This window comes from Delphinapterus leucas, chromosome 14, assembly GCF_059928025.1.
Source record: "Delphinapterus leucas isolate spDelLeu-1000000601 "Yukka" chromosome 14, BTC_Dleu_Yukka2, whole genome shotgun sequence".
Classification (NCBI taxonomy): domain Eukaryota; kingdom Metazoa; phylum Chordata; class Mammalia; order Artiodactyla; family Monodontidae; genus Delphinapterus; species Delphinapterus leucas.
Window position 1 is genome coordinate 39,450,510 of NC_143142.1, and position 16,775 is coordinate 39,467,284.

Genomic DNA, 16,775 nt, shown 5'->3' on the forward strand with positions numbered 1-16,775 from the left:
TCTTAAATTTTGGTTAATGGTCTGCGTCTGAGATGTGGATAAGACCTTACTATTAATAATTGTATATTAGCAAAAGTTTTCTCATTATGCTTGTCTTTTAATTTTTACCTTATTTCTTTAATAGGAAAAAAGCTTTACCACCCTTTATTTTTTTAGATTTTCAGATTCTAATTCAAAGCCTCCTCCTCAAGAAGAATTGACTACTCGGGTATCATCTCCTGTATTTGGAGCTACCTCTAATGTGAAAAGTAGTTTAGGTTTGAATACAAGTTTGTCCCCTTCTCTTTTAGAGACTGGGAAGAAAAACCATCTGAAAACAATGCCTTTCAGCAACACTTCTAATTCTAGATCAGAGAAACCTAGATTAAAATCTGAAGATGGTGCCCTTTTCACACATCATAATATTGGGGCTGAAGTGAAGAAGATCACTAACCAGTCATCTTCTAATAAGCAGATGCTTATAAATAAAAATACAAGTGAGCAGGATAGTATTGATCACATTAAAGATACTGTTACTGATAAAGATAAACATGTGGTACCCCTGAAATCACTGGGAGGCCGAACCAAAAGGAAGAAAATCGAGGAAGAAAGTGAGGATGAAGTAAGCTGCCCCCAAGCCTCCTTTGATAAAGAAAATGCTTTTCCTTTTCCACCGGATAGTCATTCTTACATGAATGGAGACTATGTGATGGATAAACCTCTGGATCTGTCTGATCGATTTTCAGCTATTCAGCGTCAAGAGAAAAGCCAAGGAAGTGAGAACTCTAAAATCGGATTTAGGCAAGTGACTCTCTATGAGGTTTTGAAGCCTGTTCCAAAGGGCTCTTCCTCAAGCCGTAAGGCCTTGAGTGGGAGCTGTGGGTTAACCAGAGATTCCCCAGAAGAGCCCAGCAGCTTACAGGAGTCCCTCCTCCAGTCCTTGAATAAATCTCCAGATAATAAAACACTGTTACAAATAAAGGAAGAAAATTCTATCTTTAAAATCCCTCTACGTCCACGTGAAAGTTTGGAGACAGAGAATCTTTTTGATGACATGAAGGTTTGTGTTAAATGTTCAAGGATTTTGATTAAAATGGTTGTTGTGATTTCTCCTAGATGCTAATAATTCTTTCTGTTTTAGGGTGCTGGTTCTCGTGAGCCTATAAAAATAAAAACCAGGTCAGTCCATGGAGCATGTGAACTTGCATCAGTTCTTCAGTTAAATCCATGTAGAATTGCTAAAACAAAGTCTCCACAAAACAACCAAGGTATGTACACTATAAATAGCATTTCTACTCTTTTTTAATGACTTTAAATTGAGTATTGTAATATATTATGTACATTCTTTGGATAGACTGAATTATTTTCAGAAAAAATATCTTATCCCTGTGTGTTTCTGTGTTTATAGCACAATTCTTATTGGTTTCACTTTACATGTGATTTTCCTGCTTTTTGAAAAAATAAATTGACATCTTTAATACCTACTTTCTATAGGTGATTTTATAGATTTACCTGTTCTATGTAGTTGTTTCTTATTTTCTTTACAAAAAGAAAGCTTTAAAAAATTTAAACTATACAGATTTTAAAAATATAAAAAGTAGAAATTTATCGTCCAAACCTTGTTCCTCACCCATAGATAGCCTGTCCTTTTCTTTGCATTTACATGTATATCTGTAAACATTTGCATATGCTAACTCTGTGTTTAACCTTTTGAGGAACTATCTAACTTTCTTCCAAAGGAGCTACAACATTTTACATTCCCACCAGCAGCATGTGAGGGTTCCAATTTCTTCACATTTTGAGGGTTCCAGTTTCTCCACATTCTCACCAACACTTGTTACTGTCTGTCTGTTTGATTCTAGCCATCCTGTGGGTGTGAAGTTATATCTCAGTTGTGGTTTTGATTTGCCTTTCCCTGATGGCTAATGATGTTGCGCATCTTTTCATGTACTTATTGGCCAGTTGTATATCTTCTTTGAAGGACTGTCTCTTCAGGTCCTTTGCTTATTCTTAATTGAAGTAATTGTCTTATTATTGAGTTGTGACAGTTCTTTATATATCCTAGGTACAAGTCCTTTATCAGACATATGACTTGCAAAACTTTTCTCATTCTGTGGGTCCCATAATGTTTTAAAGTGATGAGAATTTTAAAACTTTGTTTTTATTTGTGCATTTTTTTCTCCTTATCTAAGATGTATCCTTTGAAAACATCCAGTGGAGTATAGATCCAGGAGCAGATCTTTCTCAGTATAAAATGGATATTACTGTAGTAGATACAAAGGTAAGTTAGAAAATAGAACCAAAGCCCATGTGGTTATTCTAGTGTATTGTTAGTCACCCTGCTGTCCTGACTCACTCTATGACCTTGAGGGAATCACATACCTCTTACAGCCTTCATGTATTTATTCAGAAAACTATGAAATAATAACACTTATTATGCCAACATTATGGTATTTTTGAAAGTGTAATAATAATAATAATACTTTCTGACTTTAGAGAACTTTGCTGAAAAATATAGTTTTAAAATAATGTAAAATGCTAATTACATATTTTAAATAGTTTTATTTTTTTATCAAAAGATTAACTTAAAATAATCTACCTTCAAGAAAAAAATTTCATTTTTCCCAGTTGGCTAATTTTTTTAAATACTGTGTATTTTTTCATTAAAATTCATAGCAGAAATAAATTTTTTGGTTTGTATTTAGGTTCTTCATAGTTTGAGAAGTTCTCTTTCACTTGGTAGCATATTAATAAAGTATGTAACAGTTGCTAGAGTAATAATAAATATCCATTAAGAAATCAAATTTGACTTGTGAACTTTTGTTCTTAGTGTACATTGATGTTCATTTCTGTGAAGCAGGTTAGGGAAGAAAGGAAGCTCCAGGGATCGTGGTAACGCATAGTTCTCTCATGCTTGGCAGCAGTCCTTTTCCTAGGCTTGAGAGATGATGCTTGTATGTCAAAGCTAAAAATGGTTTATAGGCATTTAAACCTAAATGTATCTATATTCCTAAAGGGTAAAGGTAAATATTACTTAATGCTACTGAAATGTAAGTGTACACTTAAAAATGATGAAAATGGTAACATTTATGTTATGTATATTTTACCCCACCCCCCCAAAAAAGTAAATATTAGGACGTAAAGGAATGATTGTTAAAATTTTGAATTTTTAAATATTTATTCAGGATGGCAGTCAGTCAAGATTAGCAGGAGGAGAGACAGTGGACATGGACTGTACATTGGTTAGTGAAACTATGCTTTTAAAAATGAAGAATCAAGAGCAGAAGGGAGAAAAAAGTCCAAGTAAGGTTTGATTTTTTTTTTAATTTTAATACAAATGTGGAGGGAAGTTTATAGACATACCATTGCACTGATGAGTATAAGTGACCTCTTCACCATAAACTAGTTTTCCCCCCACCCCCGTTCTCATAATACTAGATTTCTCTTTAGTAAAGCTTAGTGTCAATATTTCAGGAAAAAAATCTTTAGTAAAAATAATTTTTATTTCCAAAAGAATTCAAGTTGTTTCCAGGGGTCAGCAAACTACAGCCAGCTACCAGTTTTGTAAGTAAAGTTTTACTGGAACGCAGCCTCACTCGTTTATTTATTGCCTATGGCTGCTTGTTGAACACAGCAGCAGAGCTGAGTAGTTTCTGCAGAGACCTTATGGCCCCACAGGCCTAAAATATTTACTGGCTGACCCTTTAAGAAAAAGTTTCCTGATCCCTGGTTTAGATAATTTTTTTAATAAAAGGTGTAAAGGGAATCTTGAGAGTCCTGTTTTAGAAATACTATTTTCCAAAGCAATTTGATAAGGGAAAAAAGGGAGGATTCCACTGAGAAGTATTAGTATAGATTTGCAAATTAGCAGTAAACTAAGAATGATAGTGTATATGATGAGTGAGTGACTCTGCCATATTCTACTTCTATAGAAAAGGAGATTTGGCAAAACTACAGCCCTTTGTAGTGAGAAACTGTTAATTCTTCATCTAAAGCCTTGATTTTCTGAAAGAGGTGGGAACAATGGAAGGATTTCATTTGGCACCACCTTAGCAACATTCCTAACTACAGAGGCATGTGACATGAGATCAACTAGACTGGGAATAGTTGTCATTCATCACCCTTATGTGTTAAAGAGTTAGGACCTGCCACGTGATGCAGGGCTAAAAGCAGAGGCCTTTTCCAATGATCGTCTCTTAGAATTGAGGACATTCAGACTGTGTGTGCATCTTCTGCTGAATATTCTCTAATCTACCTGCTTAGGGCCCAGTAGTAAAACAGCCAGTCTTATCCTTGCTTCTTAAGAAACACCTTATCTCTTGCTGCCCCAAATGCAGTAAGTGAGAGAAAATTTTAATAGCCTTTGCCTTAATTCTTTGTTCTTGAGTAATAATATCCATACAATCAAGTACCTGGCTGCCTACGTTGAGAGGACAGTACCTATTAAAAGTAAACCTTAACCAGGTGTCCGCTCCTCTGGTGAGATGGGGCCGAAAGATGCTCTCCTCAGCTCCTTGCCTGGGTGGGCAAGTTAGGCACTATGGCCGGCAGAAATCCTCGTTTGAGGGTCCCACCGAGTTCCCCAGTCAGAGTGCTCCAGCTGAGCAGCTGCTTGGGACTACTGCTCAGGCGCTGCAGAAAGCCTTTTTGGAATCTGACATGTTATCACTTTGGGACCATTGGCCAGCTGCTCCTGACTTGGCCACATGAAGGCTCAGACTGTCCCAGTCTCTGAACTGAAGAGAACCAACACTATTAGCATATCTCTCACCACCATGAATGCAAGGTATTTCAATGAAGAGTATCAGGAGGACATCTACAAATCCCAGACAGGCATGTGCAAGCTCTGAGGAATGGTGGAATAACCCAATGTATCTGGGTGACCTTTGGAGACAGCTGTGACAGAGCTACAACTGGGCAGTGGCTGACACCCAACTCATGGCCCACCTTCTCCTGCCATGTGGCTGACAGGGTCTTAGTACTCTAGCAAGCTGTCAGGCCTGAGCCTCTGAGGTGGAAGAGTCGAGTTCAGGACATTGGTTCACCAGAGACCTCCCGGCCCCACATAATATCAGTTGGCAAGAGCCCTCCCAGAGGTCTTCGCCTCAATGCTAAGACACACCTCCACTCAACGGCCAACAACCTCTAGTGCTGGACACCCCATGCCAAACAACTAGCAAGACAGGAACACAACCCCACCCATTAGCAGAGAGGCTGCCTGAAATCATGCTAAGTTCACAGACCCCAAAAAACACCACTAGACACGATCCTACCCACCAGAAAGGCAAGATCCAGCCTCATCCACCAGAACACAGGCACCAGTCCCCTCCACCAGGAAGCCTACACACCCCACTGAACCAACCTTACCCACTAGGGGCAGACACCAAAAACAACAGGAACTATGAACCTGCAGCCTGCAAACACCCCCCAAACACAGTAAGTTAAACAAAAAAGAGAAACACACAGCAGATGAAGGAGCAAGGTAAAACCCCACCCAACCAAACAAATGAAGAGGAAATAGGCAGTCTACCTGAAAAAGGAATTCAGAGTAATGATAGTAAAGATGATCCAAAATCTTGGAAATAGAATGGAGAAAATTACAAGAAACGTGTAACAAGGACCTAGAAGAACTCAAGAGCAAACAGACAATGATGAACAGCACAGTGAATGAAATTAAAAATTCTCTAGAAGGAATCAATAGCAGAATAACTGAGGCAGCAGAACAGATAAGTGACCTGAAAGATAAAATAGTAGAAATAACTACCACAGAGCAGAATAAAGAAAAAAGAAAAGAATTGAGGACAGCCTCAGAGACCTCTGGGACAGCATTAAACGCACCAACATTCGAATTATAGGGGTCCCAGAAGAAGAAGAGAAAAAGGGACTGAGAAAATATTTGAAGAGATTATACTTGAAAACTTACCTAATGTGGGAAAGGAAATAGTCAAGTCCAGGAAGCACAGATAGTCCCATACAGGATACATCCAAGGAGAACACAGCAAGACATGTACTAATCAAACTATCAAAAATTAAATACAAAGAAAAAATATTAAAAGCAGCAAGGGAAAAGCAACAAATAACATACAAGGGAATCCCCATAAGGTTAACAGCTGATCTTTCAGCAGAAACTCTGCAGTCCAGAAGGGTGCTGCAGGACATACTTAAAGAGATGAAAGGAAAAAACCTACAACCAAGATTACTCTACCCAGCAATGATATCATTCGGATTTGACGAGAAATTAAAGCCTTTACAGACAAGCAAAAGCTAAGAGAATTCAGCACCACCAAACCAGCTTTACAACAGATGCTAAAGGAATTTCTCTAGGCAGGAAACACAAGAGAAGGAAAAGACCTACAATAACAAACCCAAGACAATTAAGAAAATTGTATAGGAACATACACATTGATAACTGCCTTTAATGTAAATGGATTAAATGCTCCAACCAAAAGACATACACTGGCTGAATGGATACAAAAACAAGACTCGTATATATGCTGTCTACAAGAGACCCATTTCGGACCTAGGGACACATACAGACTGAAAGTGAGGGGATGGAAAAAGATATTCCATGCAAATGGAAATCAAAAGAAAGCTGGAGTAGCAATTCTCATATCAGACAAAATAGACTTTAAAGACTGTTACAAGAGACAAAGAAGAACACTACATAATGATCAAGGGATCAATCCAAGAAGAAGATATAACAATTGTAAATATTTATGCACCCAACATAGGAGCACCTCAATACATAAGGCAAATGCTAACAGCCATAAAAGGGGAAATCAACAGTAACACAATAATAGTAGGGGACGTTTAACACCCCACTTTCACCAATGGACAGATCATCCAATGGAAAATAAGGAAACACAAGCTTTAAATGACACATTAAACAAGATGGACTTAATTGATATTTATAGGATATTCCATCCAAAACCAGCAGAATACTTTTTCTCAAGTGCTCACGGAACATTCTCCAGGGTACATCATATCTTCGGTCACAAATCAAGCCTTGGTAAATTTGAGAAAATTGAAATCGTATCAGGTATCTTCTGACCACAACGCTATAAGACTAGATATCAGTTACAGGAAAAAAAACTGTAAAAAAATACAAACACATGGAGGCCAAACAGTACACTACTAAATAACCAAGAGATCAGTGAAGAAATCAAAGAGAAAATCAAAAAATACCTAGAAACAAATGACATTGAAAACATGACGACCCAAAACCTATGGGATGCAGCAAAAGCAGTTCTAAGAGGGAAGTTTATAGCAATACAATCCTACCTCAAGGAACAAGAAAAATCTCAAATAAACAACCTAACCTTACACCTAAAGCAATTAGAGAAAGAAGAACAAAAAACCCCCAAAGTTAGCAGAAGGAAAGCGATCATAAAGATCAGATCATAAATAAATGAAAAGGAAATGACAGCAGAGATCAATAAAATTAAAGATGGTTCTCTGAGAAGATAAACAAAATTGATAAACCTTTAGCCACACTCATCAAGAAAAAAAAGGGAGAAGACTATAAGCAACAGAATTAGAAATGAAAAAGGAGAAGTAACAACTGTCACTGCAGAAATACAAAGGATCATGGGAGATTACTGCAAGCACCTATATGCCAATAAAGTGGACAACCTGGAAGAAATGGACAAATTCTTAGAAAAGCACAACCTTCACCGAGACTGAACCAGGAAGAAATAGAAAATATAAACAGACCAATCACAAGCACTGAAATTGAAACTGTGATTAAAAATCTTCCAACAAACAAAAGCCCAGGACCAGATGGCTTCACAGGCGAATTCCATCAAATATTTAGAGAAGAGATAACACCTATCCTTCTCAAACTCTTCCAAAATATAGCAGAGGGAGGAACACTCCCAAATTCATTCTGTGAGGCCACCATCACCCTGATACCAAAACCAGACAAAGATGTCACAAAAAAAAGAATACAGGCCAATATCACCGATGAACATAGATGCAGAAATCCTCAACAAAATACTAGCATACAGAATCCAACAGCACATTAAAAGGATCATACACCATGATCAAGTGGGGTTTATCCCAGGAATGCAAGGATTCTTCAATATATGGAAATCAATCAATGTGATAAACCACATTAACAAACTGAAGGAGAAAAACCATATGATCATCTCAATAGATGCAGAAAAAGCTTTCAACAAAATTCAACACCCATTTATGATAAAACCCTCCAGAAAGTAGGCATAGAAGGAACTTACCTCAACATAATAAAGGCCATATATGACAGACCCACAGCCAACATCATTCTTAATTGTGAAAAACTGAAACCATTTCCACTAAGATCAGGAAAAAATCAAGGTTGTCCCCTCTCACCACCATTATTCAACATAGTTTTGGAAGTTTTAGCCACAGCAACCAGAGAAGAAAAAGAAATAAAAGGAATCCAAATCAGAAAAGAAGAAGTAAAACTGTCACTGTTTGCAGATTACATGATGCTATACATAGAGAATCCTAAAGATGCTACCCGAAAACTACTAGAGCTAATCAATGAATTTGGTAAAGTAGCAGGATACAGAATTAATGCACAGAAATCTCTTGCATTCCTATACACTAACAATGAAAAATCTGAAAGAGAAATTAAGGAAACACTCCCATTTCCCATTGTAACAAAAAGAAGAGGAGACAAAAGACCTGTATGCAGAAAACTATGAGACACTGATAAAAGATTAAAGACGATACAGACAGATGGAGAGATATACCATGTTCTTGTATTGGAAGAATCAACATTGTGAAAGTGACTATACTAACCAAAGCAATCTACAGATTCAGTGCAATCCCTGTCAAACTACAAATGACATTGTTCACAGAACTAGAACAAAAAATTTCACAATTTGTATGGAAAGAACAAAAGACCCCGAATAGCCAAAACAATCTTGAGAAAGAAAAACGGAGCTGGAGGAATCAGGCTCCCTGACTTCAGACTGTACTACAAAGCTACAGTAATCAAGACGATATGGTACTGGCACAAAAACAGAAATATAGATCAGTGGAACGGTATAGAAAGCCCAGAGATAAACCCACGCACATATGATCACCTTATTTTTTATATAGGAGGCAAGAGTATACAATGGAGAGAAGACAGCCTCTTCAATAAGTGGTGCTGGGAAAACTGTACAGCTACATGTAAAAGAATGAAATTAGAACACTCCCTAACACCATACACAAAAATAAACTCAAAATGGATTAAAGACCTAAATGTAAGGCCAGATACTATAAAACTCTTAGAGGAAATCATAGGCAGAACACTGTATGACATAAATCACAGCAAGATCCTTTGTGACCCACCTCCTAGAGAAAGGGAAATAAAAACAAAAATAAACAAATGGGACCTAATGGAACTGAAAAGCTTTTGCACAGCAAAGGAAACCATAAACAAGACCAAAAGACAACCCTCAGAATGGGAGAAAATATTTGCAAACGAAGAAACTAACAAAGGATTAGTCTCCAAAATATACAAGCAGCTCAATGTCAAAAAAACAAACAATCCAATCCAAAATTGGGCAGAAGACCTAAATAGACATTTCTCCCAAGAAGATATACAGATTGCCAACAAACACATGAAAGGATGCACAACATCACTAATCATTAGAGAAATGCAAATCAAATCTACAATGAGGTATCACCTCCCACCAGTCAGAATGGCCATCATCAAAAAATCTACAAACAATAAATGCTGGAGAGGATGTGGAGAAAAGGGACCCTCTTACACTGTTGGTGGGAATATAAATTGATATAGCCACTATGGAGAACAGTATGGAGGTTCCTTAAAAAACTAAAAATAGAACTACCGTACGACCCAGCAATCCCACTACCTGGCATATACCCTGATAAAACCATAATTCAAGAAGAGTCATGTACCACAGTGTTCATTGCATCTCTATTTACAATAGCCAGGACATGGGACCAACCTAAGTGTCCATCAACAGATGAATGGATAAAGAAGATGTGGCACATATATACAATGGAATATTACTCAGGCATAAAAAGAAACGAAATTGAGTTATTTGTAGTGAAGTGGATGGACCTTGAGTCTGTCATACAGAGTGAAGTAAGTCAGAAGGAGAAAAACAAATACCATACGCTAACATATATATGGAATCTTTAAAACAAGAAAAAGAATGTTTTGAAGAACCTGGGGTCAGGACAGGAATAAAGATGCAGACGTAGAGAATGGACTCGAGGACACGGGAAGGGGGAAGGGTAAGCTGGGACAAAGTGAGAGAGTGACATGGACATATATACACTACCAAATGTAAAATAGATAGCTAGTGGGAAGCAGCTGCATGGCACAGGGAGATCAGCTCCGTGCTTTGTGACCACCTAGAGGGGTGGGACAGGGAGGGTGGGAGGGAGATGCAAGAGGGAGGGGATATGGGGATATGTATATACGTATGGCTGATTCACTTTGTTATACAGCAGAAGCTAACCCACCATTGTAGAGCAATTATACTACAATAAAGATGTTGGAAAAAAAGAAAAGTAAACCTTAACAGTGATTTATTGTCTTTTTATAGTAAATGATGCTTAAATAACTTTCTTCTTAAGAAGATGACTTTGCTTTTAAGATTAGTTTTTTCCTGGGACCAGTTCCTGATAATGTTTTCCTCAGTTTTGTAGAAAAGGGAAAAACAAAGTATGACAACTTTGGCTTCAAATTTATGTAGTTAATCTAAGAAAATGATAGTTTCCCAAATATATTTGAAGCAAGTATCATATGGAGGTGAAACTAGAACTTAAACTAATGAGTTTAACTTGATCTTAAACTAAAATTACCTAGATAAATTTGACTAAGGTGTTGTGAGTACTATTGCTGAAAAATAAGTCACTCCAGTAATTTAGAGGATTAGAACAACAACCATTTTCTTATATTTCATAGTTTCTGTGCCTCAGGAATTCAGGAAGGTCTGGGCTGGGTGGTTCTATCTCCGGGTCTCATGCAGTCATAGACACATGGTGGCTCGAGCCGGAACAGCAGAGGGCTAGACAGATGGGAGATACTTCGCATCTCCCTCTCTTCTTATTCAGTCTCAGGGCTTCTCCATATAGTCTTTCCACATGGGTTAGTTTGAGCTTCCTTATTACTTGGACACTAGGTTCCCAGAGTGAGCATCCCCAAAGAGCAAGGTGGAAGTGCATGATATTTTTATGATCTGGACTCAGAAGTTGCTCAGTAGGAGGAGTTCCAAGATCACATTATAAGAACAGCAAATGGAATAGTAGATATTGTTGAGCCCATACTTGGAAAAAAACAGTCTGCCCATTTTACCCATAAAGTAGATCTTTTTCATACTTAGAATTGGTTAAAGATGAAGCATACCATTAAACTCTCAATTACTACTATTTCAAGTCAAAAACTGATTTTTATATCTCTACTCTGTGTTAGACTTAGTAGATGCTGTGATAGAAAGATCAATAAGGATATGGTCTCTGTCCTCAAGGGCTTTACAATCAGAAGTCTGACCCGCAAACAAATAAATCATTAACTTATTGTGATTTACTAACAGCATACACAGAATGCTTTCGGAATGCGTAGCATACTTCCTGGCACATAGAAGTTATTTTTACTTACAGATTTGACCCTCAAAATGAAAAATGAACAAATGTTTAATCATTCAGTAATTATCAAGACACAGTTCTGTATCAGGAATTGGAGATAATAGTGAACAGAACAAAAGTACCTACCTTGTGGAGCTTACATTGTAATAGGGGAGAAATAAACAAGTATGGTATGCTAGATGATGGCAAGTGCTATGGAAAGATAAAACGGGGTGAGGTGCCAGAGAGTCTGCATGGGGGGAGGTGGTAGTTACTTTATATAGAGTAATCTTGGTAGGCTTCAGTTTTGTCATATTTGTTAGCCAACTGAATCTACTTCTATTTTTAGTAAACTGGTGTTTTTAAAAATACAATTATATAATGGAAATGTAGTTAGTACTCTGAAGATGAAGTTAGCACTTTGCATATCAAATATGGAATTGAATTCATTATTTCTGTAACACTGAACTTCCAAGTGTTAATGATAATGCAAGAAAATACTTTTTTGCTACCACATTAGAAAAATAAGCAGGTAAACAAAACTCTATAGAGGTTTTGATGTCAGTTATTTATACATAGTTTATTTAAACTTCATATTTTTCACCATTTATTATGCTGTGTTTTCTGTTCCTCACCATTCCTTTTGGTAGTTCCTTTTGGTTTAGTATGAATTATATTGATACATGAGCAGGTAGAGAGAAAAAGACTTTTTAACATTTATAATGACAGTAACAAAAACTAGCATTCTCTTGACATGAGTAAAGGACATTTGAAGGCATAACATAAAACCTTTATAAATGTGCAGTAACTACCCAGGCTTGGGGTTTGCCTCATACACATCTGAATTATTTTGTGGCAGTTCCTACAAGTTTCACATTGGTCTACATAGAAAGCAAAAAGCTTGCTTGTTGCCTAAGCCAATGCTTTTTCACACAGATGGAGAAAGAAAACTGAATGATAGCTTGGAAGATATGTTTGATCGGACTACACATGAAGAATATGAATCCTGTTTGGTGGATAGCTTCCCCCAAATAGCAGATGAAGAGGAGTCGTCAACTGTTACAAAAAAACCAAACTGTAAGGCACTTTCCTTTCTAATTATGGTTTTTCCAGTATACTGAGTTTAGTAAATTAAGTCATCATGCTTATTAAACAGAGGCTTAATGAGGTACCTTAACCAAGTCTCATGCTTCTTGAATAAATTTTTTTCCTGTTTTTTTTTTAAAGATAATTTCAGATTAATAGAAGAGTTACCAAAAATAGTTCAGAGGGTTCCTATGAACCTTTCACTCAGCTTATAAAACTTTTGAGAAAATTCTTTGTTAAGTGATACCATAATTAAGTGAATTATTGTAATTGAGTGAAAAGAGGAAGTTTTGCAGAAAATTCAGACCCGTTTCCTGCTTGAATACTTTACCTTCCCAGATAAAATACTATATCTGCCTTCTTCAGATCTGTTTTATTAGAAGCAGTAATTTATAATGTAGGTTAGCGATCAAAAGAACAGTCTAAGTGAAACTCTTAAGTAGATAATCTGAATTGAAAATTAGTTAAAATTCTTGCTAAATATCTCATTTTCTTACTGTGAGTAAAACGGTCATAATTTTTAATTTAGTGCAAAGGCGGTTTTATAGTGGCTAAAATGAGCACAACTTCTGCTATGACAATAGTCAAAGCATTGAGTATAAATCTATCTTGATTATGTTTTCCTTGTGCTTTTTAAAGTGACAGCCCACAGGATGAGACCTTAACCAAAGATACATAACAGCCTGCTTTTGTTTGCTCAGTCCATGGCAAAAACTTGATCAAGCAAATTTCGTGATAAAAATTCACAACTGTTGGGCTTCCCTGGTGGCGCAGTGGTTGGGAGTCCGCCTGCCGATGCAGGTGACACGGGTTTGTGCCCTGATCCGGGAAGATCCCACATGCTGCGGAGTGGCTGGGCCCATGAGCCATGGCCACTGAGCCTGCGCATCCGGAGCCTCTGTTCCGCAGCGGGAGAGGCCACAACAGTGAGAGGCCCGCGTACCGCAAAAAAATTCACAACTGTTCAATTCATTTTTCTCCCCAAGAATATGAATCCTGTTTGGTGGATCCAAAATCCTTTGCAAATTGGTTTCACTTAAAAAAAAAAAAAGATATTCTTTTATAAGGTATAATTTTTAATTTCTATCTTTTTTTTTTTTTAAGTTGTTTTTCACACTGAACATCCCAGAATTTCTTCTTACTTAGCTTTTTTGGCAGTGCTGCACTGCTCTTCTGATCTCTGGCAACTTCTGTTTCCTAGAGTATCCCCAAGACACTGTTTTCTTCCTCACACTCATTTTCTCTCATGCTTTTATTAAATTACCTCTGAAAATAAAACTCCAAATCTGTATCTCTAGTTTGACTTCTGCAATGAATCCCAGCCCTGTATTTCTTAGTTATCCTACTTTTGCATCTCTTCAACAGCTTAAACTTAAGATATCTAAACCAAGTTCCATTTATTTCCTACCAAGTGACCTTTCAGACTTTTTTATTTTTCCCAGTCACTCAGGCATAGAATTTAGGACTTTCTGTCCATTTATTTCATTTTCTAGACCCCCACATCACAAAATTCTACCTAGTCTTCCCTCATAGGAAGGAGTAGATTTCGGGCAGGATATCAAAAGCTCAGTTCTGGACATGTTAGTACCTACTAGATATTCAAGGGGAGGTGTTTGTAGGCAGTTGACATGTGTCAAGTTTGGACAGGAAATCCAGAATAAAAAAAAATGATTTAGTGGGCAGGAGGTGAACAGCAAGCAGATGGAGCTGAAGGTCATGGCACTGAGCGAGAGCACCCAAGAATTGAATATAAATAGAAAAGAGGAGGATTTCAAGTTCTGACCTCTAGGGTATGGCAACTTTAAAAGGCCAGAGAAACAAAGAAGAAACCAGCAAAGGAAACTGGGAAGGAGGTGCAGCCTATGAAGTAGGAAGAACACGAGAGTAGGTGCTGTTCCGTAAGACAAGTGAAAAAGACGTTTCAGTATATTCATTACTCCCAGCCTCATCCTTTCTCTTCTGAACCCCAGACTTTATTCCAGTTATATACTGGACATCTTACAAGCACCTTAAAATTAATATATTCCAATTAGAAATCTTAATTTTTCTACCCATATTTGATCTTCCTCTGCCTTTCTGGGTTTCATTAAGCCTCAGTAACTATCCTCCCATTTGCTAAAGATGGAAATGTGGGAGTCGCATTTGACTTCTTTCACCTGACCTTCATGCCCAGTCTAATACCCTGGCAGCAGTATCTCCAAAATATATTTCATAACACTTCACTTCTCTCCATCTCTGTTGCCTCTACCTGGTCTCAGCCACTCTGATCTCTACCTATTCTATTCCAGGCCTCCTAACTGATCTTTTCATGTATCTCTTATCTCTAGCCCAGTCTCTACAGAGAATTAAGTGATTTAGTTTAAATTTAAGTTGGATTGTATTCTTGCTTAAAAATCCTTCAATGAAAAGAAGATATTTGAATGGCCAATAAGCACATGAAAAGAGGATCAACATTCTTGGACAGTCAGGGATGGCGATAACACTTCACACCCCCAGAAATGGTTAAAAAGATTGCTAACATCTAGCATTAGCAAGTGTGAAGAGCAGCTGGAACTCTCATGCATTGTTGGTGGAGTAGAAAATTGACTATACTTTGGAAAACAGTTCAGCAGGGGTTTTTTAACAGCTTTATTGAAGTTGTCAGTTTTTTGTAAGAGCTAAGCATATACCTGTGTTGTGACCCAGCAATTCCACTCCTAGGTATATACCCAAGAAAAATGAAAACATGTTCACGGAAAGATGTGTTCAAGAATGTTCATAGCAGTGCTATTTGTAATAGGTCAGAACTGGAAACAACCCAAATGTCCATCAGCAGGTGAACAAATTGTGGTATACTCATGATGGAATACTACTTCACAACGAAAAGGAGGGAACTACTAGACTCATCAACATGGATCAGTCTCCAAAACCTGTTGAGCTAGACAAATGCACAAGATGAAAAAGAATACGTACTATATAATCTCATTGATATGAAGCTCTAAAACAGACATAACTAAGCTATGGTGATAGAAATTAAATCAGTGATTGTTGGGGAGGGGAGAGACATAAGAGAACATTCTTTTGCATGAGAAACAATGGAATAGGAAACTTTCATGGGAATGTTCTCTGTCTCGATTTGGGTAGTAGCAGTTACACTGGAATATACATCTGTCAAAATTCATCATAGTATACTTAAAATCCGTGTATGTAAATTATGCCTCAATAAAGTAGATAATATTTAAAAGTCTTCAGTGGCTTCCCACTGCACTTGCAATAAAATTCGAACTCCTCTTGGCCTCCAAGTCCCATCATGATCTGGTACCTGCCCACCCCCCCACCCCACCCCCACCCCAGCCTCATCTTCCCCAACACTTCCCTTTTTTGCTAAATCTCAACCACACTATCCTCCTCTTACTTCTTATAATGTGCCAGACTTTTTGCCATCGAGGACCTTTACCTAGAACACTCCCCATTCATACCTCTTCTCACGGCTGACTTCTCTGTATTCATCAGTTATTACCTTCCATGTTCAGGTAGCCTTAGCTGTCTGCTTGCTTAATGTCTGTTTCCCTCACTGCAGTGTAAACTCCATGAGGACGGGAGACCTGGTCTCTCCTCTTCTACATTTTATGTCCAGAACTTAGCACAATGCTCAGTAAATTTTGATTACTTGAACAGATGATAGCAGTTAGCTATTTGAGTCTAGACAACTCGGGATTCACGTCCATGAGCTCTAGTTCTTATTTTGTCACCAATATTTTGATAAAATTTTAAAATATTTTTATTTCCTAGTTATCAGCTACCTTAAAGACACATAAAAATCAACGGGACTAATAAGTGAACAGATTAAAAGCCATGTTATTGTTGTTTGGTGCCAGATGATAATGGGCATCTGAGTAGTTCTTTTGAAGTCTAAAATACTTTTATAGTTACGATTTTTATCTCTTTAGCAATTCTTAGGTGAGATAATCAGCACTCTCCTTATTATGCAGATGAAAAAGAAAGGAAGGAATTAGTTATAGAAAATTTAAACTAATTGCCTAGGGACCAGAGTATGAAACCCAATAAAAATAGAAGTTTTGGTATATGTCCTTTTTTTCCCCAAAATGAATTATTTCTAAGTAAGTTCTACATTCAGTTTGTGGTATGATTGTTTTGTT

The 16,775-nt window shown here is 37.3% G+C and overlaps 1 protein-coding gene across 16 annotated transcripts in view; it reads left to right on the top strand.

Moving 5' to 3' along the window:
- RBBP8 (RB binding protein 8, endonuclease) overlaps positions 1-16,775 on the top strand; it is a 95,599-nt gene that overhangs the window by 70,367 nt on the left and 8,457 nt on the right. For 14 of the 16 annotated variants that reach the window (XM_089894988.1, XM_089894981.1, XM_089894983.1 and 11 more), the window contains 5 exons: positions 157-1,039; positions 1,121-1,247; positions 2,172-2,260; positions 3,165-3,282; positions 12,487-12,627. In XM_089894988.1, coding sequence (XP_089751114.1) covers positions 157-1,039; positions 1,121-1,247; positions 2,172-2,260; positions 3,165-3,282; positions 12,487-12,627 — 1,358 coding nt within the window. Of the gene's footprint in view, positions 1-124; positions 1,040-1,120; positions 1,248-2,171; positions 2,261-3,164; positions 3,283-12,486; positions 12,628-13,275; position 16,775 lie in introns of those variants that run through there. The other 2 variants (XM_089894992.1, XM_089894986.1) reach the window with 2 other exon arrangements.